A 25209-nucleotide genomic window follows, 5' to 3' on the forward strand; every position below is an offset into this window, starting at 1 on the left:
GGATTTAACTGAGTTCAAGCCTCAGGGGCAGTCAAGTGTTCTTTGCCTATCAGGATGGTCAGATGAGATTGGTAGGGGTTGTTGCCATCACAGTGCTAGATGGCTATCTCTTTATGGAGTCCAGGTGAGGACGTTGCACCCTTTTCTTGGTATGATGTGCCTACCAAGTTCTTGTGCCTGGTTTCCCAAACAATTTTAACAATCCTATGTGCTGTTACAGTTTACCCTGATAAATTCATAGGGAGCCACCCTTCCAATGCCAAGCTCTAAGGCATTTATCAGTCTGTGAGTGGAACTGGATACAAGTTAGGTAGCATTCGTATCTCCCCCCCCCCCCGGGTGCAGGCATCCCCCATCCTCAAAGTGGAGTAAAAAGCTCGTCTCTCAAAAGCTAAAAAAAAAAAAAAAATCTACATTTACAGAAGATGGAACAGGTAGAGCAGAACATACCCTGACCTTTATTTTCTATCCATTCAAAACCTGACTAAAATAAATAACATAAATATGTTATCTTTATCACATCTCTCCTACCAACTTATCTTTTCCTCTTAAAAATAACTTCTTTCCATGGACTTTATTACCTACTGTAGTTTCACTTCTATAGTAAGGCAACTGCCACCATTACGGACATACCCTTACTACATGGACAACAGGGCAGTCTGTCTTGTAGTATTTCTCTTAAAGGCTTCTTTCTGCATCAGCTGCAGGGCAACCTGGAGGTAGTGTCTGTTGGAGTGGGAAGCAATCCCCCACTCTTGTCAGTGGCTCCCAGGACTTAAGCTGCAGCTAGCTTTGCTTCTCTTATTTTTCCAACTGCGCGCTTGACTCCACAGTGTGGACTTGCCCGTGCCTCGCCATAGTGACATGGTGTCACCCCCAAGAGCGACACAATCTTGTGGCAGGTCCTATCATTCTCCCCATTTCCTCCTCCCAGGAGTCTTCCTCCTGCCGGCCTTCCTTCGGTCACATGACAGGAAGCGCGGCTCTCCCAACGTCAAGACGTCTGCCCCCCCATCTCCATGTCCCCGGGCGCACGGTACGCAAAAAGCGCTGGCGAAGCGCTAGCCCGGCTCTGCGAGCAATCCGGTTGGAGAGCGTGTGCACGGCAGGGCGCGGGTTCCCGGATGTCAGCCTCCCGCAGGCTCCGCCCCGCCCCGCCCCGCGCTCGCTCCGCCCTCTGCGCGCCCTGTTCCGTGCCTTGAGGTTGCGGTCAGCGCGAGCCGCTGCAACGAGTCGGGGCCGCCTGTGAGCGTGAGGCTGCAACCCTCTCCTCCCGCCGACGCATCTCCAACCGGGACTCCGCCCGCCTCGCTCCGGGCCCAGGCCCCGTTGCACCCCGCCCGGCGCCGGACAGCAAAGCCGCCGTCGCCGCGTCCCGAGGAACCTACAGCCGTCGCCAGCGCCGCCCGCCGAGCAAGATGGTGAGACCTCGGCTCCCGGTCGCGCGAGGGAGGGCCCGGGGCGTCCTCTCGGATAGAAAATTCCAGAGGCCTGGAGGGTGCAGGTGCTGGGTTTCAAGTCCTCGGCCACTTGCGCGGTCCCCGGCCCTGCGCGCTCCCGGGCCGCTGCAAGGCCCTTGCAAGCCCCCCAGCCCCTGCGCGCCTCCTCCGGGCCTCCGCGCGCCCCCGGCCCCCTGTAAACGCCGGACGTCTCCGCGCTCCCCGAGATTCGCCGCCCCCGCCCTCCGCACGACCCTGGGCCTCCGGGCGCCCACAGAGCCGCCGCCCCCGGGCTCCTAAGCCGGTGGGCCTCCGCGCAACCCCGGCCCGGTCGCCTGTCTGGCTCGTTCGGCCTTTTCTGAACCCCGTTCCCGGGGGGCTGCGCCTTCGCTACCCTCCTCCACGTGAAACCCACTTTCCGCCCCCAGATGGGTTTCCAGGTTGGGTTTTCTGAAATCCGGTGGAAATGATAGTGTGCGGCAAATGGCGCTTTATGTAAGACCCACTTCTCCAGAGTTGTGCTTCCTCCCACTCACTCCGCATTTTCCAGCAGCGAGCCTTGGCAGGGATCCTTCCACTTTCTTGCCTTCTTCGCTGGTTCTCGCATTTATCTCGCTGCTGTTTGCAACCGTATGGGGATTTTTTTTTCCCGAGGCCGCTTTTCTCTGCGTTGGTGAACATGAAAGGGCCAGTGTGTATATTCGTTAAGACACCGGGCAGCTTGGTCCTAGAGAATTGCTTATATTGGTTTGTTAATATTTTCTTAGTATTTTTATTTCTGTTTTTCCGGTGCTTGTGGTAGTTGATTTTGAACGATGGCGATTTAAATTTTCCCTTCCTTACTTTCCTATTAATCCGTAGGTGGAATTCACCATGTAGTATTTCTGGCTGACGCTAGGGGTGTGCCTCCTGCCTGTCACCATAGCCAAGAAATCTATGACGCCTTTAGCTTGTTACCTTACTGGTTCTGTAGCTTCACTGGGCCTCCGTTTCGTCTTTGCAATCAAGAATTGTGTTCACAGACACACATGCAGCACTGCGAGTTATCTGTCATTTAGTTAAACAGGATACGGGATTGTAACACTTACTGTAAAAATCTTTTCAGTACATATCAAAGAATTTCAGGCGGATTTGTGATACTTAGACCTTTTAATTGTACAATACCCCCCCCCCCCCCCCCCCCGCATGTAAGATTTAAGTGCTTCAAATGTGCATTGTTTACTGCAATTGAAAACCGATTAGGTGGTGGTGGTCAGAGAAACTGAGGTTAAATATTCGAGTAAGTCAGCTTTTATTTGAAATACCGGGTTTACTGGCATCGTTAGGACCCACTAGAGGGGCAGCTTTATTAAAGTGGTTCATGATTTTGGACTGTAGAGGATTTTTTTCTTTATTTAGGAAGCTGTTCAGATGATTTGGCTCCTTGAAGGTTATAAAGCTTAGCCTTTTCTACACCATTAAAGAGCATTTAAAAAGATCGTGTCTGTTCACAATACAGTTGTAATACTTTGAAGTTAGGAATGGCACTTAATATTTGTTTGTTTGTTTTGAGGCTGTTTTTCTCTGGAGCTCATTGGCTGGCCTGCTTCAGTTTCAGCTCTTGCGATGTATACCATCCCCTTATATCAGAGTAACTGATGAAGAGGCCAAGTTCAAAATAGACCTCTCTTCCGTCCTCTAGCTTATACTTCAGATGGGTACCTCAGGGCAGTTAGGAAGTTTATACTTTTGTACCATCTACAAACCTGCCAAACTGGGATATTTTGTAGCAACACAGTAACAGAAGCTACGAAATGTAACGGAATTTGGGAGCTGACAGGACGGCTCGCTCTCTAGCTTTGGGCCTTAATGGAACTTTGTACGTGTTTATTTGAAGATCCGGGTCTATTGCAGTGATTTTTTTTTTTTTTTGAAAAAAAAAAAAACTTAATTTTAACTATGTATATATGGGGAAAGGGTGTGTGGACAAGAGTGCAGGTGCTTTAGGAGACCAGAAGAGAGCTTAGATTCTCTGGATTCTGAGTTACACGTAGTTTTGGATTTCACATAGGTGCCAGGAACCAAACCTAGTTTCTGTAAGTGTGGTGTGCGCTGGCTAGCTCTCTCTCTCTCTCTCTCTTTATTCTAATTTGTACTGATGGTACTAAAAATTAGGCATCTGTGTTGCATGTTCTTTACCAAGGCTGTTCCCTCAGACCATTGACTTTTTTGTTGTTGTTTATTGAGACATGGTTTCTCTGTGTAGCACTGACTGTTCTGGGCCAGGTTGGCCTTGAACTTACATACATCCGCTTGCCCTTGCCTTATGAGTGCTGGGACTAAAGGGGCATGCACCACCACCATTGGGCAGCCCACTGACCGTTAAATTCCTTACCTTTTGTGACTATTTCCTAGTCAGTCACAATATTTTAAGATTCATTTTATAATATCTGATGGGTCATTATTATTTTCTTGGGTTTTGTGTGTGTGTGTTTGGTTTTGTTTTTTTCTCTGGCTTCCTTTAAAACTTTCCCAGTTCACATTTGCCATTCTCCGTCTTCCCAATTCTGTCCTGACATAGGGACAGTCTTGGTGTGATCCATACCATATTGGTTTGGAAGTATCAAGATCATGTGAATAACTTGGTTTAGCCATATGGAACACTGATTAACTGAAAATATGCTGGGCTTCATAGTGATCTGGGTGATTTTCCAAGCTAAGCCTGCATTTCTGGAAAAATTCATTACCTTAAGAATAGCTAATTCTTAGTAGATACCACAGAATTGTTAGATTTTCATAATGGATTTTGTAGTGTGCATGTGTCTGCATGTGCATGTGTCTGCATGTATGCTCATTCACAGCCTTGTAGAGGTCAGAGGTGGGTGTTGGGTGCCTTCCTCGGGCGCTCACCACCTTGTTTTGTTTTTGAGACAGGCTCCCTCACTGAACCTGTTGGATCTATGCGGTCCAGTGAACTCTAGGAGCCTCCTGCCTCTGCATCCCAGCACTGACAGTACAGGTGTTTTCTGCTCCACCTGGCTTTTTACATGAATTGGGGGGAGATCAGAACTTGGGCCCCGATGTTTGTGTGCCAAGCAGTTTATCAGCTGAGACTGCCCTGTAAAGGCTGATTCTGACAAGTGTTTTATTTGCTGCTTTAAAAACAGTTAATTTGAGTCTGGTATAGTGGCGGGCATCTCTAACCCCAGTACTTGGGAGACAGAGGCAGGTGGATCTTAAGTAGTTCAAGACCAGCCTGGTCTACCTAGCATGTTCCAGTTGGGCTATAGTTAACTCCATTTGCTTCATGAGTCAGTTTATCCTGCCTTCACTCTATTTTAAAACCGTTGAGCATTAAGAATTATGAAGATTAGGCATATTATAAGATCTGTGAGTGCAGAACACCTAGGAATTTTTCCTCAGACAGGTTGTTTGTATCTTAGCTGCATTAGATAGTATGGATTTGGGCTGTTGAGACATCCTGGTAGGTAAAGGTGCCTTTCTCCCGGAGCTTGATGACCTGAGTTTGATCTCACGTTCACTTGGTGTGAGAGAATGGATATCTGAAATTTGTCTTTGGGCTGCCATGAGACCTTCACTCCACCATAAACACAAACAAAAATCGGTACTGTGGATTTTCTTGTGTATATGTATATGAACATTTCCGTAAGTCTTAAGACCATTTTAAATTTCAAAGTGATTTTAGTCATTTTTAGCTTTTTTTTTAATTAAAGTTTCCATTTTCATGAACTGTGCATCAAATTAATTTTATTGCCAACAGAGCTAAGATTTATACATATTTGGAGGAAGCAGTTTCTTCTCTCATTTTTTTTTTCCAATTGTGGATGAGAAACTTAAAATGGATCAGGTATGAGATTACAGAAGCCAGCTAAGAATCCGTTCACCGTGAGAGACATGGGCAGTATGAGGACTAAGTCGGGTTGGGACTTATTCAGGAGAGCTAAGCAAGGCTGACTGTGGACTTTAGTCTGGGTAAAGCAACAGGGATTCATTCGTACCAACAACGAATACTTGTAGACTTAGTCTGTTGGTCACTGGTAACTGTTCTCTGTGCTGCAGAGAATATTAAAATCGGTTTTCTTGTCTTGGACAGTCAGTTGGTTATGAAAGAGGATGTCGTGAATGGTATAGACCAAAGTTTGACAGAACTGGAGCAAAGAGCACCATGACTTGGAAAGTAGAGAACGCTTCGCAAATAGAGTTGAGCTAGGTCTAAAAAGATTATCAGGGCTGCAGGAGAGAGGTGAGGGCATCCCAGCAAAGTTTCATAGCCTGAAGGTAGGACGAGTGAGTGCTCGTATTTAGAGTAGTGATTCCCAGATGTGGGTCTGAAATCAGCAGGGTCACTAGTTTGGCAGTTTGGTGTGTCCTGCACTACACAGCCTGCAGTGAGCCAAGCCATTCTGTGTTTATGGCTCTTCAGGTGATTGTCATGCTAAAACTCGAGAGACACTGGTTAGGCTGTTACTTATCTAAATTGTAGTTGGGTCTGATAATCTACTTAGCATTAACAATGTGAACATTGAAGACATGATTATGATCTCTAAGCAGAGTCAAGGTGAGTAAACAAGGCTGTGATTACGGCCTGCTGTGCCTGCTTTAGCAAACTAAATGTGGGGTGCTTGTAAGAGCAGGTGGGGGTGAGGGCAAGTTTAATTCAGATTGGGGTGGGAGGAGTCACAGCCTCCTGGAAGCCTAGGAGCTGTCTTCAGAGGATGAGTGGGCAGTCATAGTCATAGAGGCATGAACCTAGAAAACTGTTCAGGGACCGGAAGTGCAGACCTAACATGGTTTTCTCGGGATTTTTTAATTTTATAGGAGTATGTTCAGTGCATGCCATACTTTTATTAACCATATGTTAAATCTTAACTACTTCTGTTAACGATTGTTTGTTTCACACCAGTAGTGTTCCACAAGTTAAACTAGATATTTACTTTATTATAAAATAGACTTGTGGTAAATGGTTTTTGCTTGGCTGTAGGCAGGCGAGGTTGGCTCACAGCGTTCACTAGATTAGATTGTTAAATGTATTAATATTTATTATACTTTCAACTTACGTGCAGTGGGGTTTATCAGTCAGTTAACTCCATTGTTTTAAGCACTGGCGTCCTTTTTAAGCAGTAGAATGACGTTTATTTTTAAGAGAGACTACTTTGTAGTTTGGTTGTTTTAATAAGAGGTAAAAATGTAGACATGGGAATTAGCTCAGAAGTAATTATATTAAAAGTGAAGCAGCCACTTTTCAAGTCAATCTGGAGGTCCTCAGAAGAGTTAAAAGTAGCAATGCCCAGTGAGGAGAGGTGTGTGCTGCCTCAAGTGCAAACCTGAAGCCTGAGTTCCGTTGTCCTCTGACCTGTATGTGTGCGTGGTAGCATGCATGTACACACACACACACACACACATTACATTAAAAAACCAGAACTATATGATGTATACTCAAGAGTGTACACATAACAGAATCTAAGACAGCGTGCTGCAAAGATTCTTACGTATGTTTGTTGCAGCATTTTCATCAGCAGTTGGATGAGTAACGAAAGTGTGGTGTGTATATTTCATATATACACAATGAAGTGTTATTCACCAGTAAAGGAGAATAGAATCGTTATTTCTAGGTTGGTGGATAGAATTGGAGCTTGTCATGTTATACTAACAGCTAGTGTAGACAAGAAGTACCTTTCATAGGTGGAACAAAGATTTAAATCACTGGTTCTCAGCCTTCCTCCTGCAACCCTTTAATTTGTGATAACCCAGCCATAAAACGCTACTTTATGACTATAATTTTGGTACTGTTAGGAATCATAGTATAACTATCTGATATGCAGGATATCTAATATTTGACTCCGGGAGAAGGATCATGTGACCCCCCAAGGGGTCACGACCTGCAGGTTGAGAAACACTGGTTTAAATGAGTGCGTGTGTGTGTGTGTGTGTGTGTGTGTGTATGTATGTATGTATGTATGTGTGTATGCCGTGAAAGTAGAGGAGACAGTTTGGGAGGGGAGGGAATCAGCAAGAGGATGAAGAGAATGGGCTAAGATGAGAGAAACACATGAGCAAGTATTACAAGATTTTTCATGCAATCAGAGTAATACATATACAGTGACATAAAAGTAATTGCAGTAATTCATTTGAGAAGTGCCTTGGTTAGGGTCAGCACAGTGACGGAACATCATGACACTAACTTGGGAAAAGGTTTTATTTTGATTATACTTCTACTTCACTTGTTCAGGGAAGTCAGGACAGGAACTCAGTCTGGGCAGAAACCTGGGGGCAACAGCGATAACAGAGGCCATGGTGTCCTAATGCTTACCAGCTTGCTCCTCAATGGCTTGCTATAGCACCCAGGACCCCCTGCCCAGAAGCGGCAGTGCTCAAAATGGGCTGTGCCCTCCCACATCTAAATGGCCTACAGTCTTGCTTGCCTACAGCCCCATCTTGAGACATTTTTCTCATTTTAGCTTCCCTCCTCAGATGACTCCGGCTTGTGTCCAGATTGTCATAAAACTAGCCAGCACAGGTTAGGCCCTGCCCTTACAGTGCAGATGGAGGAGGAGAGCTAGATGTGTATATATGTATGAAGATGAGGGAGTGGCTCCTGCTTTGGTGCCTGGGTAGGTGGTATGTCTGTGTTATTCAGGCACGGGCTTGAGGGAGATGACTTTCTTTGCCCTAGTTACTCGGAACTGCTTACAGATGCTTAGGGTGGGATGGAGCTTCATATGGTGTTTGTTTTATGGGTTTTTTTTTTATTTGTTTATTTTGGTGGGGTTTTTTTTGCAACACAACCACTTTTAAAAATTAAAAACTGAGCATGTGATTAAACACCTTTAATCACAGTACTCATGAGGGAGAGGCAGGCACATCTCTGACTTCAAGGCCAGTTTGATCTACATAGTACTCAGCCAGAGAGGGCTATTTAGAGACTTTCTCTCAAAAAAAGGGTGGGGGATTAGTGAAAAATTACAGTGCTAATAGGGGATATGTAAATTTTATATGTGCTTATAATTTTTCTTTTATAACAACAGAAATTTATCTCCAGTTCAGAGTGAAGTTTTCAGACACTGGGGTACAGTAGCCGGCCACTGCTCTGCCTTTAACACTTTTCTGCTTCTTATTTCACTTACCTCATTTTCTTATTTTCTTCAGTCTACTGCCTCTCTGTGAAGTCTAATTCAGAGGTGGCAGCTATAATGTGGTTGAATTCTAATTAAATTTAGACTCTGATTTCAGTTCCTGAAAACGTGGCAGTGGTGTTCCAGGAGATCAGCAGCACAGTGTGTGGCCTAGTTGTATGAAGAAAAGCCTGCCACAGTTCTTGCTGTGCGCGCATCTCCAGGGAGTAGAGTATGGAGGCTTAGACCTCTAAAGCCACCAGCCCCAGTACAGGGGTCCTGTGCTCATGACTTCTCACAGGCTATACTTTCAAATGTTATTAACATAACTAATTTGCTGGTTAAGTTTCAACACAAGAAACTTCTCAAGAGGCCATCTGCACCCTAACATTCTGCTCCCCTTTCTCCAGACTCACCCTTTTGGTCTTAGGTCTACCTGGTTAGCATCAAAGTCCAAATCTGAGTCTCCTTAGAAGCAGGTAGAAGTGAAGTTGAGCATGCCAGTCATCCCAAGGCAGGTTCTTGACATTGAGTTACTCTCTTCCAAAATGCAGTGGTGGGACCTACAGAATAAACATCCCATTTCAAGCTCTGGGGCTTCGATTTCATTTCAGTTCTGTCCAAGCTCCATGAATCCTAGAACATTTATGTGTTCTTTGTAGCACGGATGGCCTTTTGCTCTGGTTTCTAGTACCTTTTCATTTGTCTTTCAGACCTCACCAGAATGGCTTTAACTGGGTGTGTTTCTTTTTAAAGCTTATATTTTTTTTATTGTAAGGCCAGAAGAGAGCCTCAGCACTGATGTGGTTGCTGGGAACTGAACTTGGGTGTGTCTTCAAGCTTGGTGAGCCTTCTCTCCAGCCTAACTTTGCATATTTCTACCAGCATTCTGGTTAGGACCTCTTAATCACCGAGAGTGTTAGTTTTCTTACAGCTCTCTGAGCCTCGACCTACAGTAACGAGGTTAATCCATTCCCGAAGGCGGGCTTCTTATCTAATGTCTTTTTAAGGTCCTTTGTAATACTGCAGTGACAGTTTCAGCCAGGTTTAGGAAGGAAGATCAAGTACTTCTTGATAGTATAGTACTGTGTTCTATACTGCAGAAGTTTCTCTTAGGTAGTGCTGGTCTAAATTGGTTATGTATTTCCGGTGGCAATACTCTATAATTACTAGCATGGGGTGGGAGTTGGGAAAGGTGTGAATTTAGATTCTGGCTCTGGCTGGTTGTTGTTGTTGTTGTTGTTTTCATTGTGATCCTGAGTAAATAGCATAAGCTGGCTAGACTTTATCTAAAATAGGAAGAACTCTATTTCCGGTAGAGTCAGTGTACATTGTCTGGAAATCTAGTAGGCAGTCATTTAATATATTTGGCTCTTCATTCATTGTACTGTTGAACCTTCCTGGAAGTTTTTTTTTCTTTTTTTCTTTTTTTTTTTTTAAGATATTTTCTTTATTTACATTTCAAATGTTATCCCCTTTCTTGGTTTCCTCTCTGAAAACCCACTATCCTGACCCTGGCATTCCCCTATACTGGAACATAGAACATTCACAGGACCAAAGGGCTTCTCCTCCCATTGGTGACTGACTAGGCCATGCTCTGCTACACATGCAGCTGGAGCCATGAGTCCCACCATGTTTTATTTGGTTGGTGGTTTAGTCCCTGGGAACTCTGGGGGTACTGGTAAGGGGCTGCAAACCCCTTCAGCTCCTTGGGTCCTTTCTCTAGCTCCTTCATTGGGGTCCCTGTGCTCAGTCCAATGGTTGGCTGTGAGCATCCACTTCTGTATTTGTCAGGCACTGGCAGAGCCTCTCAGGGGACAGCTATATCAGGCTCCTGTCAGCAAGCTCTTGTTGGCATCGACTATAGTGTCTGGGTTTGGTGGTTGTATATGGGATCGATCCCCAGGTAGGGCAGTCTCTGGATGGTCATTCCTTCAGTCTCTGCTCCACACTTTGTCTCTGTAACTCCTCCCATGGGTGTTTTGTTCCCCCTTCTAAGAAGGAACGAGGTATCCACACTTTGGTCGTCCTTCTTGAGTTTCATTTTGTCTGTGAATTGTATCTTGGGTATTCGAGCTTCTGGGCTAAAATCCACTTATCTGTGAGTGCATATTTGTGTGTTCTTTTGTGATTGGGTTACCTCACTCAGGATGATATCCTCCAGATCCATCCATTTGCCTAAGAATTTCATAAATTCATTGTTTTTAATAGCTGCGTAGTAGTCCGTTGTGTGAGTGTACCACATTCAGTTTGTAAGAGTTCCGTCCTCCTGGGTTCTGTGAGTAGTTTTTCTAGCTGTTCTTCTTTCACCCTGACCACCGTCAGTATTTGTTTCTAGATTTTCATCTGTCCTTTGGTCCAAAATTCTTTGGTATCACTTCCCCATTTTTAAATCCCAAATACTACAAAGAGACAAATCTTTAACATAAGTACTCGAGAATCATTTTTGGTGGTGGTGGTGGTTAGAGATGCTCACTCTTACAGTAAATCGTCTGGTCAAGGCTTTTTCTCCATGCCATTACTTCTTAAGCTATTAGGCAGTCAGGCATGGTGTGCAGTTCAGACCGTACTTATTTCTGGAACACAGATTGGCTTAATACAAGGAAATGAATGATATTGTCAGTGCAGTAATTTTTTCCCCCATCAAGTAATGGCAGCTGAATCCAGGGTATGCCAGTATACCTGAAAAGAGCAAACTACAAAAGAACGTGCTACTGTGTCCAGTACAGAAGAACACAGTGTACTGTTTGTTTAGTCTACTTTCTTCCTTGTGACTCAGCTTTCATGTCAGAGGGATTTATCTCACAATTCCCTTAGCCATTGCAGATCTCCTCCATGTTTGCATACTTAGCTTCAGCTAGCCCTCACACCCCTTCAGTTATTGATGTGTGCCTTTGCAGAGCTATCTGTCGGATTTATTATCCAGCACAAGTGTACCTGTTAGGATTTGTGTTCTTATTAGTACTTCAGCTATAGAATGAAAGCTTTGAGTGTCTACTTTCCTGAAGAAGAGTCTCCCTACCTCTCCAGTGCTGGAAACTGAAGCAGGTCCTGCTGCTACACACACTAGGCAGGCACTCTGACTGAGCGGCATCCTTAGCTAGGCTGTGCTATCTCTAAGGTATAGTTTTAAGAACATGGAGGCTTTAGGGTTTTGGTGGGGTGGGGTTGAGGAGTGTATGTCATAATAACAAAACTGTCCTATAATTTGGGTCTGCTATTAAATTTCCTATCCATCATCTCTGTCACAGTTGACCTTGTACTGTTCTGAACCCAATGCTTAATTTCTTTCTTCACTTTTTTACCGTGTTGCCACAATTGTGCTGGAAAGAAAGGCTAGTGTCTCTCTATGGTCAGTTAAAAGTTCCTGTTTTCCTTCCAGATCTAAACTTCACACTCCTTGTATAGTGTGTGTGCTCTGACCCTTAACTTCTTGACATTCTGGTCTTTTTAACCAAGTCCGTTTCTCAAACGCCTCATCCTTTTCCCTTTTTGGCGCTTTGTCTGTACTGTTTTCTCAGCGTGGTTTGCCTTCCTCTTTGACAGAATCTGTGCCAGTGACATTTTATGAAAGCTACTCAATTCCCCAGGATAATTAATGACCAGCTATTTGTAAGTTACTTTCCCTAGCCTGTCCTGTGTTACAGTATGTTTAGCTGCCTTTCCTAAGTTCCTGGTTCTTCTAGGGCAAAGGGCATTTTTATACATCTAGTCCAATGGAATACATTCCATTCTTCTCATGGAATGCAGAGATGCCAGGAAGCAAATTACACATGTTGTCTCTGGTTAGGCTGGCTTATGCACCTCCTATATAGAAATGTCTCCATAGCCTTCAGACTGTTTGTTAGGCACACTAGGAAATTTGCCCCAGAGGAAAGTGCTATTGATTCTGAAAGTTAGAGAAATGTTTTGCTTAATGATTGTTATGTATTTGAATAAGGAATTATATATGAGTGTTATTTTTGTTTATAAGTAGTAAACTCTTCTCAGTTTTTAGGAAACTATGAATAGTGATTATTTTTCATTTAAGCTGTTTTTGCATTATCTACACAAGATGAATTAAGTACAATTCTGTCTTTGATTTCATTGAGCAAACATGTAATATTCACTTACTACATAGAGCATTGCCAGATACAAAGATGGGGGAAAAAAAAAGAGAGAGAGGGCAGTGTTAGAGAAGTCCATAGCATTTAGGAGTCAAAGCATACTAGGAGGAAAGTATTAATAAAGAAGAAAACAGTACTACAGTAGCTATATCTCTCCTAGGCTGATGTCTCTGCTTGCCCAGTTTGCACTTCATATGTAGCAATTTCTGAATTTTGCTACATTGATTCTAGTTACATTACTCATGCAGTGTATAAAGTCAAGTAATCCTTAAAGTGCTGAAAAAACACTTCACTCTGCTCCATAGCCTCACTCAGTTTCAAGTGATACTCTGTAATGTACCTATGCTAGCAGCCTTGGGCTTGTTTTGCTTTGTTTTTCTCCCTCCCTTTATAGCTGTAAAATACCCACTTGGTGATTTAGAGAGGGGTGTGTGTGTTTGTGAATCTAATGTATTTAATGAACTGCAAAACTTATTACATTTTTTTAAGAGGACCCAACTACTCAAAAGCAGTATATAACACTGTCAGGTTTAGTTTCCATAATCTCATCTCTGTCTGTCTGTCTGTCTCTTTGATTTTTTATTGACATTTATATGCATCTTAGTTATTTTTCCTGTTCCTGATAAAATTCCTCAACAGAAGCATCTTAATGGAGACTGGGCTGTTCTTGGCTCACAGGTAGAGTCCATCTTTTTAGAAGTCAAGGCTCAGGAAGTCTACTCAGGAGAGAATGATGCTGCTTGAGCATAGTCAGCGTTTCCTTTTTACAACCTGGTCCCTAAGTGTAGGAAGTGATGGCCCACACCTTTAGGAGCTCTTCCTCATTTAGTCTAATCAAGGGAATTCTTCAATCAACTGGTTGTCTCCTAGGTGATCCCAGGCCCTGCGATGTTAACAGTCAACATTAGCATTTTACACACAGTATGTGTGCCAGAGGAGCAGAAGCGTGGGTATATGTGCACTTGTGCAGGCCAGAGGTTAACACTGAGTCTTTGCCTGGATTGCTCTGCACCTTAGATGTTGAGGCCTGGGATCTTGCCATTGAACATCCCTACTGGGCAAAAGCTTTTTAACCCACAGAGTCATCTCTTCAGCCTGCATAATCTGCTTTTATCTCTGTGCAGCCCTGTGTTTCCACTGCACACTGATTAGTAAAGTAGAAAATGTATCAATTCAGTATTTTTGGTTAGAAGTATCAAGGTGGTTTAAACAGTAAGGAATGTTAAGAGCCACAGCGTTACAGTGTGGTTTGTTTGCCTCTTTTGAAGGCATAGACCATGTCTCCCAAGCTCTTCTGCCAGGAGGGAAACACTATCACCTCCAACACTAAAGTGTGGGAAATTGTCTCCTCCACTTTGTTTTGTCTTAGTAAAACCCACGCTGCAGTTCTTATGGTAGGCTTTTCCCTTGGGTCTCTTGGTTTTTTCCCTGCTGCTTTTACACATGGAAAAAGACCCCAGTTCTTGTTCTGAAGGTCAAGTTCTTGTAACCTGGCCCTAGTTTATTTTATATCACCAAAGGCTGGGCCTGAAAGCACTGTCAGGTACCTCTTTGACACTGTGCTTGATAATCTGAATGGTACTCACAGATTACTGCTGAGTTTAAGGTGAAAACTGTGGCTGCCTTACAGTGTCTTCCTGTGTTTCATCATCTCTGCAATGGTGCTGTCCATCCCCCTGTGGTCGCCCTCATCACTAAAATGCTGGACCAAAAAGACCAGCATGACAAGCATGTGGAAGTCTGGTGGTGGAAGTGTAAATGCTGTGATTGGGAGACAGTCCCTATGTGCTCTGTGCATTCCAGCTAACATGTGTCATTCTTTTGTTCTCTGCAAGTGGCTTTAGCAAAGTGTTCTTGTGCTGAATTATGTTCCGTGAACCAGAGTGATAGCTGGGCGTGGTGGTCCATGTCTGTAATGATCTAAGCATTTCAGAGGCTGGACAGGTTTGTGAAGCTGGACAGCTTGGTCAAGACTCTCAGAAAACCAAAAAAGAATCAGTATTTTTTTTTTAATTGTTTTAACAGTTTTGTTATATGCTACTTTATTTATTCATTGGTCAGGCCTTCCCTCTTCCTCTCTCAGTCATATGAAGAAAATTTATTCATGAATGTTCATAATAATATTATTCAGTGTAGGCAAGAAATGGAAACAGTCCAAATGTCTGTTTTGACGGATGAGTGGATCAATGTGATATAGCCATATAATCAAATATTACTAAGCATTAAAAAGACACATACTGTCTTAGTTAGGGTTTTATTGCTCTGAACAGACACCATGACCAAGGCAACTCTTACAAGGACAACATTTAATTGGGGCTGACTTACAGGTTCAGAGGTTCAGTCCATTATCATCAAGATGGGAGCATGGCAGTGGCCAGGCAGGCATAGTGCGGGCAGAGCTGAGAATTCTACATTTTCATCTGAAGGCTGCTAGCAGAATACTGGCTCCTAGGCAGCTAGGATAGGGTCTTAAAGCCAGACTTTCTCTAACAAGGCCACACCTACCCAAAGGCCACATCTAATAGTGCCACTCCCTGGGCCAAGCATATTCAAACCACCACACATACTGATTCTTTTACTGTATATCTGAGGCTGGCCTTATACTGGCAATCCTCCTGATTTGGCTCCCAAATTCTGGGATTACAAGGGTGAGCCACCATGCTTGGATATTGTGTTGGTTTCATGTAGCCATTTTGAACTAATCTTGGACATTCTATGCTGATTAAAAGCCAGTTACTTACTGTGTGTGTTCTCACTTATATGTTATAGCCAGTGTGTGTTTAGAGCCAGGAGGTAAATCAGTGCTTCCCAAGGGTGGCATGAATGGCATCTGGAGGACTACGAATGCATTAACACTTTTCTGATCCCTTCATTTTCCTGAAAATGGTTTTATTTCTTAATATATAAATATATACATGTATATCACAGTCTTATCCATTGATCTCTTTAGGATCCTTCTAGCCTGGCCCCATTCCTTGCTATTAAGAATATACGACCAAGAAGCATGAATGTACAAGCGTATCTGTGATAGTTTAGGAAAACCAGGAATGGTTTTCTGGGTCATATGATTTATACACACACACACACACACACACACACACACAAACACACACAAACACACACACATTTATTTTGTTTTTTCCAGACAAGGTTTCTCTGTGTAGCCCTGACTGTCCTAGAACTCATTCTGTAGCCAGGCTGGCCTCGAACTCAGAAATCCGCCTGCCTCTGCCTCCCAAGTGCTGGGATTAAAGGCGTGCGCCACCACTGCCCGGCTGATATTTTTTGAGATGCCATCATACTGATCTTTGTAACATTGTACTGGTTTGCACCCTACCAGCAGTGAACAAGGGTTCACATCCTTTCCTACATTTGTTATTAGGTTTCTTGATGCTAGGCATTCTTAACAGGGTGAGGTAATACTCTTGGCATTGTTTTAGCTACTCATGGTTCCATATGAGTTCTTGGATTTCCCCCCTAGTTCTCTGAAGAATGACCTTGGCATTGTGATGGGCATCAGTTTGCATTTGGATTACTGTTGCTCCTGTGGTCATTTACAATACTGATTCTGTCGTCCAGGAGCAAACAAGTGCATCCTGCTGTTTTGAAGTTTGTATTGTAGAAGTCTTTCACTTCCTTGGTTATGTTTATGCCTGCGCACTTTATTTTTTGGGGGGAACTATTATGAAATATATCTGTTTCCAAACTTGTTTCCCAGTGAGTTCATTGTATATCTGAAGGCCGCTTGCTGGCTTTCTTATATTGGTTTTGCATTCTGCAACTTTACTGAAAGTGGTTTTTCAGAGTTTTTTGTTTGCTCTCTAGGGTCTGTTAAACAGAATTGCTTTGTCTACAAACAAGTAGGGTCATGTTGATTTCTTCTGTTACTTTCTCTTTTATATCTTCCTCCTCCATGTTGTTATAGTTAAGATTTTGGGTACTTTATTGAGTAAGGGAAGAGAGGGAAGGAACATCTCTGCTCTAGATTTTGGAGGAAATGCTCTTAACTCTTCTCCATTTAACATGGTATTGGTTACTGGCTTGTTCTATAGACTCTTTATTATTTTGAGGTATGTTCCTTCTACTCTTAGTGTCTCTAGGACTTCTATCACAAGCGTTTGTTAAACTCTGTCACCTTTTCTGCATTCATTGTGATGCTTTCACGATATCTGTTCTAACTTTATTTGTACAATGTAATATATATATTTACATATATATATACATATATATATATATACATATATATATATATGTAAATTTGCATGTGTTGAACCAACCTTGCATTTCAGGAAAGAAGTCCACTTGGTCTTGATATATGATCATCTTAGTGTGTTCCTGAATTCAGTTTGCAAATGTTGTGTTGGGGATATTTGCATCTCTGTTCTTCAGGCAAATGGATCTGTGGCTTTCTGTTTTTGTTCTCTTTATTTCAGTGGTTCTCAACCTTCCTTCCTAATATGTTGCAATCCTCTAATACAGATCACATATTGTGGTGACCCTCACAACCATAAAATTATTATTGTTGCTACCTCATAACTGTAATTTAGCTGCTGTTATGAATTGTAGTATAAATAAATACCTTGTCTTCTGTTGATCGTAGGCAACCTCTATGAAAGGGTTGTTTGGCCCCCAAAGTAGTTGGGAACCCACAGGTTGAGAACAACTGATTTATTTGGTTTTGATGTTCGAATGGTATTGGTTTTGTGAAATTAATTTGAAAGTGTCCCTTCCCTTTATATTACTTAGAAGTATTAGTAATTTGGTTTTATTAGCTTCAAAATTAGTTCATGTTTTGTCTCTATTGTTGCATGCTGGCTGCTTAACCTTGTTACCCCTACCTATCTGAAGGATAGCTTGAAGAATAAGTGAGAATATGAGTATGAGGTTGGTCCATCAACATAAACAGCATTTCTTTTTTTTTTTTTTTTTTTTTTGAGACAGGGTTTCTCTGTGTAGCCCTGGCTGTCCTGGAACTCACTTTGTAGACCAGGCTGGCCTCGAACTCAGAAATTCGCCTGCCTCTGCCTCCCGAGTGCTGGGATTAAAGGCGTGCGACACCACGCCCGGCTCACTTTTCCATAGTAAATATTAGTGTTCCCTCTTTCCATCCATAATTATCTTCACAGAGTATTTTTTACATCTATCTATAAGCTCATTATTTTACTTTTAAAATGTCTTCATTTAGTTTTGATGTAAAGGTAATTAAATTAATACATTTGGGACATCTGAAGGATTTTAGGACATTTTAAGATTATCTTTGAAGAACACCATCGTTGGGAGGGTCAGCAAGTTGTGTCTCTGTGAACTTTCTTATATAAAAGCTTTGCTGCATCTGCACAAATTAAACCAACAGCTTACACATTTGGATCCTGTTCTTAAATCCTGACATTTAAAGCCTTGTGCAGCAATTACCTGTAGTATAATGTTTGTTTATTATTTTTTGAGTTTGTTTAATTATGTTCCTAGACAGATTGATGGTTGGCATGTGGAGGAAAGACCCACTTGTGAAAGTCATCCTTAGTGGTTTCATATTTAGAAAAGCATATTTCACTGATAAGGATATTCAAGTGTTTGCTACTGAAGATCTTGGGGTACTAATATAAAATATCCTCTAACGGAGGAACCTAGAATGATGCCACCTTATTTTGTATGGCTAGTAAATAAGAAAGTATGAGCGGCTTAGTGGTTAGGGCTCCTACTGCTTTTCCAGAGGACCTAGATATGATTCCTGGCACCCACATGACAGCACTTTGGGAGGCAGAGGCAGGTTGATCTCTGAGCTCCAGGAGAGCCAGGGCTAGCTACACATGAGAAAAACTGTCTCAACCAAACCAACCAACCAACCAACCAAAGACAGTTCACAGGGAGGAAGGGAATGGATAATGTGAGTCATTTCTTCTTGTCTAGCAAGCAGCATAGTTTACAGTTATGTATCAAAGTCTTTGTGCTGTTGCTTGTAGTGTGTGAGTCATAGAAAATCCACAGTGAAAAGGAGATGGGATTTACTGCCTCTCTTTCCTAACCTCTTCCTACTTAAACTTTTTCCTTAATTTGTTTATAATCCTATTATATGAATCCCATTAATAGGTGACATTAATAAAATAAGAGAATATTATAGAATAAAGCAGATTTGATACACTATTCAAAACTCTACCATTGAACCATGTTCAATTGGATTAGGGTTTTCTTGTTATTGTTTTTGATTGTTTTAAAATAGTCTTATGTAGGTGAGGCTGGCCTTGATCTCCTGATCTTCTGGGTTAGCCTCCCAATTGCTGATATGCTGGGATTATAGACCTTAACCACAGCCCCCATGTTCCCTCCACCCCCCTTTTTCTTTTTCCCATTTAGTTGATTTGCAGTTGACAAATTTCTCTTTTTCAAATCTTTAAACTTTGTATGTTATTCTTTTTGATTGATGCTTGAGTTTTAATTTTACTTTATTGTGATTGTTTTGAGACAGGGTCCCACTGTGTAGCTCTGACTGTCCTGACACTTGGTATGTAAACCAGGCTGGTCTTAGACTCACAGAGATACACCTGCTTCTGCCTCCTGGTTGTTGAAATTAAAAAGTGTATGCCCCTGTGCTGACTTCGTTTTAGTTTTGAAAAAGTCTCAGCCGTGTTTCATAGGCCAGCTTAAGCAACAGGCTCAAGCGATGCTCTTGGCTCAACCTTCTGAGCACTGAACCACAGGCAGGTTCCCTGCCCGATGAGCCTGGGTTCATGGTGGTGTTAGTTTGTTTTAATGAACTCTCCTTTAGGTAGGAATTTCAATTATCAAAGTTGGATCTCTACTGAAAGACTTTTACCTGAGCCTAGGTTCTATAAGTTCTTGACAGAGAGACACAAAAACCATGGCTATCCATAGACAGCTTACAATCTCAAAGTTATGCTATGGGAACCGTACTGAGGACAGTTTATACTTTGATCAGACCTACTATACTGCATATATGTGTAACACGTTTGTTTTTCCTTACAAGTTGTACTGTTAAGGAGGGATAATAGTGGACTTGTCTTTATGCAGAAAAAATACCTTAGAATATTAGTACATACGTCAGTTTAATCAGGTGTAAATTTCCATAGTAAAAGTTACACCCAGATGTAATACCATGAGAGAAGAGTCAGGGGTGCTAGGGATTAATCATAGTATAAAGACCTAAAGTATGAATAAGTCAGAGTAAAATTAAGGACGTAAGTAGATCTCTTTCCAAAAGGAGTAGTTCCTTGGAGTAGATCATTGATTCCTAGCCCTAGGATAGGAAAATGTAATGTGGTCAACGTGTTCTGAACGATGTGTACATGTTGGAAGGAGGAAGGACCACCCAACGAGTAGGAACAAATGCTGCCCAGATGTGAAGTGGTTTAAGTATCAGATTAAGTGTTATTGATAAGTGAGTATAGCTCAGTGTCCTAAAATTCATGAGTCTATGCCAAGAGTAGTGGTTTTGCACATCTTGAATCCCAGCACTTGGCAGCAGAGGCAGGGGGAGATCTGAGTTCAAAGCTAACCCAGACTACTTTGTGTTCCAGACCAGCTAAGACCTTGTGTCAAGAAAGAAAAAAACCCTTAATACCAAACTAGTCACATTGGAAGAAGAATCATAAACTTAGAAAATTGAACATTTTTTAAGTGCTTCTCAGCCATTTGAGATTTCTCTGGTTATCTCTATACCTCATTTTTTAATTGGGTTATGCTCTGTTGGTGTCTAACTTCTTGAGCTCTTTATAAACTTTGAATATTAGGTCTCTGTCAGATGTAGGGTTAATGAACATCCTTTCCCAATCTGTAGCCTGCTGTTTTGTCCTATTGACACTGTCCTTTGCCGTTTCATGAGGTCTTATTTATCAATTTTTGATCTTAGAGCCTGAGCCATTGGTGTTCTGTTCAGGAAGTTTTCTCTTGGACCAATTCGTTCCAGAGTATTTCCCATTTTCTCTTCTATGAGATTCAGTGTATCCAGTTTTCCTTATGTTGAAGTCCTTGATCCACTTGGATTTGAGTTTTGTGCAAGGTGATAAATATGAATCTATTTTCATTCTTTTACATGTAGACATACAGTTAGTTCATCACCATTTGTTGAAGATGCTTTCTCTCTTTTTTTTTCATTGTATGGTTTTGGCTTCGTTATCAAAAATCAAATATCCATAGGTGTCTGGGCTTATTTCTGAGTCTTTGGTTCCATTGATTTGTTTCTTTACTGATACGATGAAGTTTTTTTTTTTTGTTTTGTTTTTTTAATCAATACTGCTCTGTAGTACATACAGCTTGAGGTAAGAGATAGTGATTCCTCCAAAGTCCTTTTATTGTTCAGTATGATTTTGGCTCTCCTGGGTTTTTTGGTTCTCCATGTGAAGTTGAAAATTATACTTTCAAGGTCTATACAAAATTATATTGAAATTTTGGTGGGGATTACACTGAATCTTTAGATTGCTTTTGGTAAATAGCCATTTTCACTATGTTAGTCCTACCTGTCCATGAGCATGGGAGATCTTTCCAGCTTTGATCTTAAACTAGCTTGGTTAGAATTACACCAAGATATTTTATATTGTTTGCTGCTATTGGGAAGGGTGTGATTTCCCTAATTTCTTTCTCTGCCAGTTTATCATTTGTATGAAGGAGGGCTACTGATTTCTTTGAGTTAATTTTGTATCCTGCCACATGGGTGAAATTTGTGATGCCTTGCCTTGTCTGCCCTTAGTGGGAGAGGATGTGTATAGCCTCCCAGAGACTTTATGTGCCAGGGTGGGTGGGTATCCAGATGGGCCCCCAGGTTGACAAAACCATCACCAACAATAAAATAGGACAAATCCTATAGAGACACCTCCCCACCCCCAGAAAAGAAAGTCTCATGTAATAGAGGCTAGCCTTGAACTCACAAAATCAATGAGGATTACTCGTTCTGCCTTTATCATCTGATTCCTGGGTCACAGATGTGCACCACTGTGCCTGATGTATTTTGTTGGGACATACTTATGTATTATGGGAGAGTAGAATATATTATATGAATAGAGAACAGGAGACTCTAGTATTATGAATAGAGAATATTATAGGAAAATAGAATATAGATTTACTTTATTTTTTACATATATAAATTAGGTGGTAGGATATAACTATGGTCTTCTGCGTGGCTTTTTTTTTTTAAATGTTTTACTCAAATTATAATATGATGCTTTTTTCATTGTCAGACATTGAATTTTGTGCTCTTTTGCTGGACTGCACCCCAGTGCCTTGTGTGTTGAGGTCTGCTCACCCCTGTTGCATCACAGCCTTCCTAGCTCTGTGAGCATCAGAGATAGTTTAATCCACTTACGAGTTCTATCCTTGGCTTTGGGATGTTCTAATGCAACTGAAGCTGGAAGGAGCTCCCTATAGACTCCAGGTTGCTGCAGATTGTAGGTCTCTGTATGTTCCTGTACTTCTCAGTTCTCCCAGGGCAGACCCCAGGTTCCTTTTTATATCAGTGATTGCAACTCATTTCTGAAAAGTGCTGCTTGATGCAACTTCCTGATGTACTGTTCTGTACTAGTCACACGGCTGATGGAGCATTACTCCTAGTTGGCAGATATTATCTGGTGTGGTGGTGGTGGTGGTGGTGGTTTTTTTGTTGTTTTGTTTTTTGGTTTGGTTTGTAGTTTGCTCAGTATAAAGACGGTTCTTTGCTGGGCTCCGAGTGCACGCCTTTAGTACATGTTAGGAAGACACAGGATGAGTTCAGTGCTGGCCTGCTCTACATAGTAAATTCCGTGCCAGACAGTTCCATGTAAGACTTGTCAAAAATACCAAATACATAGTTTACCCTGAAAAACCAAACAAATGATTATTTGAGGATTTCATCAAGTGATCTTGTGAATTAATGTGGTCATAGTGTATAATACTTCAGTTCTGCAGCCTTTTTTATGAAAGTTTAAAACATGTTAGCTTTAGGAAACACAGGTCTGTATTTTTTCTAGAATGCCCTTTCCCTCAGGATGACTTCTTATATAAAGAAATACTTAGAAGCAAGGTTCCCGTCCCCTACCCCCCACCCCCGAGACAGGCTTTCTCTGTTTAGCCCTGGCCGTCCTGGAACTCACTCTGTAGACCAGGCTGACCTTGTACCCAGAAATCCGCCTGCCTCTGCCTCCTAAGTGCTGGAATTAAAGGCATGCTCTACCACACCCGGCTAGAAGCAAGTTTTAAATGGCTGTTTTGTATGGGGTTTATTAACATTGCTGTTAAATCTTACAGAATTTTAAAAGTTCTGTTTTAGTGAATGAGTGTACTTGGTAATGAGGATTCTCTTCTTAACAGTGCATATTGCAGTGTTATTAAACTTTAAGCAGAAATGATTAGAATTAGAAATGATTAGCTTTTTAACAAAATAAGTTAGTCTGATGTGTTGGCACAAGCTTGTGATTCAGACATTCAAAGTCAACCTTGCCTATACTGGGAGTGCAAGCCAACCCGAGCTTTGAAACAGTGTCTCAAAAAAGAAATAAACCAAACAGCTCATCCAGCCAGACAAGCAGTGCATTGCCAGTCTCTGAAATGTGGGATTTTGTGTGTAGTGTGTTTATGGTGTTACAAATACTTGATATGTTATCTTGCCAGTTAAAAAGTAAGTATAGTTTATAATTCTGAACATAAATTTATGTTTAGAATTAATAGCTCATTTGCCTGTTTTATCTGATAAAATAGTTGCTTAATATTCTAAATATATTTAGGTATATCTCATAACTAATTGATTCTTCCTTCCTTCCCCAGGGAAATGAGGCGAGTTACCCTTTGGAAATGTGCTCACACTGTAAGTTGAATATAATGATAGCAAGCATGTGTTTTGCATGAATCTGGGGGGAGGGGCAGGCACACATCTCTATGATGAGTACTTGATTTTTTTTATCAAATGTGGCCTACATTTAAAATGGAGAAGGCATGGAACACACACTCTTGAAGTTACTGAAGTAGGAAATATTTAAAAAGTAGATTTTATTATTAATATATACACAACATTGTAGTTACAGATTAAACCCCTAAATCTCTGTGAACTAAGAGGGTTCTTTTCAAAGTGAATTTGTAATCATGTTGTTTTTTTTTTGTTGTTGTTCTATTTGTTGATCCATGGATCTGGGCTTCTTTGTTTTGTAATGTTAATAACTGTACCCAGAATTCCCCAGATCATTGGGGAAATGGAATTGCAAAAAGATGAAAGCTGAGTTTCGTGGGCTAGAACTTGTCACATAACTGGGTCAGCTGCCACCTGAACTAGGTAGGGAGAGGAGAAACAAATGTGTGAAAATTGTATTTTGCCGTTTGAAATTTGAGACTTTTGGATCTTGATGGAATGGGTCAGGATGACTCTGAAGACCAGCAGATTTCTAGAGTGAAAGTCAGTTGTCAAAGACTTCAGCTACTGTAAATGTTTCTTTATAAGCTTGGGGATGGCTTTTTATTTTAACTACATTTTACTTATCTCTACATACAGGTGGGGGGGGGGGCAGGGCTCACATGTTTGCCACAGTGTCAGTGTAAGTAGAGATCAGTAGGACATTTGTGGGGATTGGTTTTTTCTTTGTACCATACAGGTCCGTAGGATCCAATTGAGGTAGTTTATTAGCTGTGGTGGCAAGCATCTTTACTGGTGTGTCTTGTTTGTTGTTGTTTTGTTTTGTGGTTTTTTTTTTTTTTTTTTGCCAGCCCCTTATTTGTCTGTCTGTTTATGAGACCTGTTCTTATAGTGTAGCCTTTGCTAGCCTGCAACTTTTAATGTGGATTGAGCTGGTCTTGAACTCACAGAGATCTGCTCTCCTTTGCTTCTAAAGTGCTGGGATTAAAAGCATCCATTAGTCAGTGTCCTCTTGCTGTGAAGAGACACCATGACCATCGCAACTCTTAGAAAAGAAAGGATTTAATTGGGGCCAGTTTACAGTTTCAGAGGTTTAGTTCATTATCATGGCAGGAGTATCGAGGCATGCCAGGAGACATGTTGCTGGATGTGTAGCTGAGTGTTCTATATTCCTAGGCAGCAGAGAGCTTCTGGGCCTGGCTTGGGTTTCACCCCCCCCCCCCCCCCCAGTAACACACTTCCTCTTAAAAGGCCATGCCTACTAATCCTTTTAAAAATGCCACTCCCTGGTGGCCAACCATTTCATCTAAGTGACTATGGGGGCCATTCTTATTCATACCACCACATCATGACTGGCTTTTAGTCTTATTATTGTGTGTGTTTATGTATGGCATGCCTGTGTGAACACATGTGCCATAGCATGTGCATGGAAGTTAAAAAACAACCATGGAGTCTGTTCATGTTCTCTCTGTCTGTCTGTCTGTCTCTGTCTGTCTGTCTGTCTGTCTGTCTGTCTCTCTCTCTCTCTCTCTCTCTCTCTCTCTCTCTCTCAGATACGCTTTCTCTGTGTAGCCCTGGCTGTTCTGGAACTCATTCTGTAGACAAGGCTGGCCTTGAACTCAGAAATCCACCTGCCTCTGCTTTCCAAGTGCTGGGATTAAAGATGTGCGCCACCACTGCCAGAGAGTCTGTTCTTTCTTATTTCTGTGCGAGGTCCAGGGATTGCA

General features: G+C 41.9%; 1 protein-coding gene across 1 annotated transcript in view; it reads left to right on the top strand.

Annotated features, from left to right (window-relative positions):
* The first annotated feature begins 1162 nt into the window (after positions 1–1162).
* The window catches only part of Ppp3r1 (protein phosphatase 3 regulatory subunit B, alpha), a 41615-nt gene continuing 17568 nt past the window's right edge, over positions 1163–25209 (top strand). Inside the window, exons 1-2 of the mRNA XM_021176460.2 lie at positions 1163–1421; positions 23404–23443. Coding sequence (XP_021032119.1) covers positions 1419–1421; positions 23404–23443 — 43 coding nt within the window. The 5' untranslated portion in view covers positions 1163–1418. The remainder of the gene's footprint in view (positions 1422–23403; positions 23444–25209) is intronic.

The sequence above is a fragment of the Mus caroli genome, chromosome 11 (assembly GCF_900094665.2).
Source record: "Mus caroli chromosome 11, CAROLI_EIJ_v1.1, whole genome shotgun sequence".
In the NCBI taxonomy this organism is placed as follows: Eukaryota; Metazoa; Chordata; class Mammalia; order Rodentia; family Muridae; genus Mus; species Mus caroli.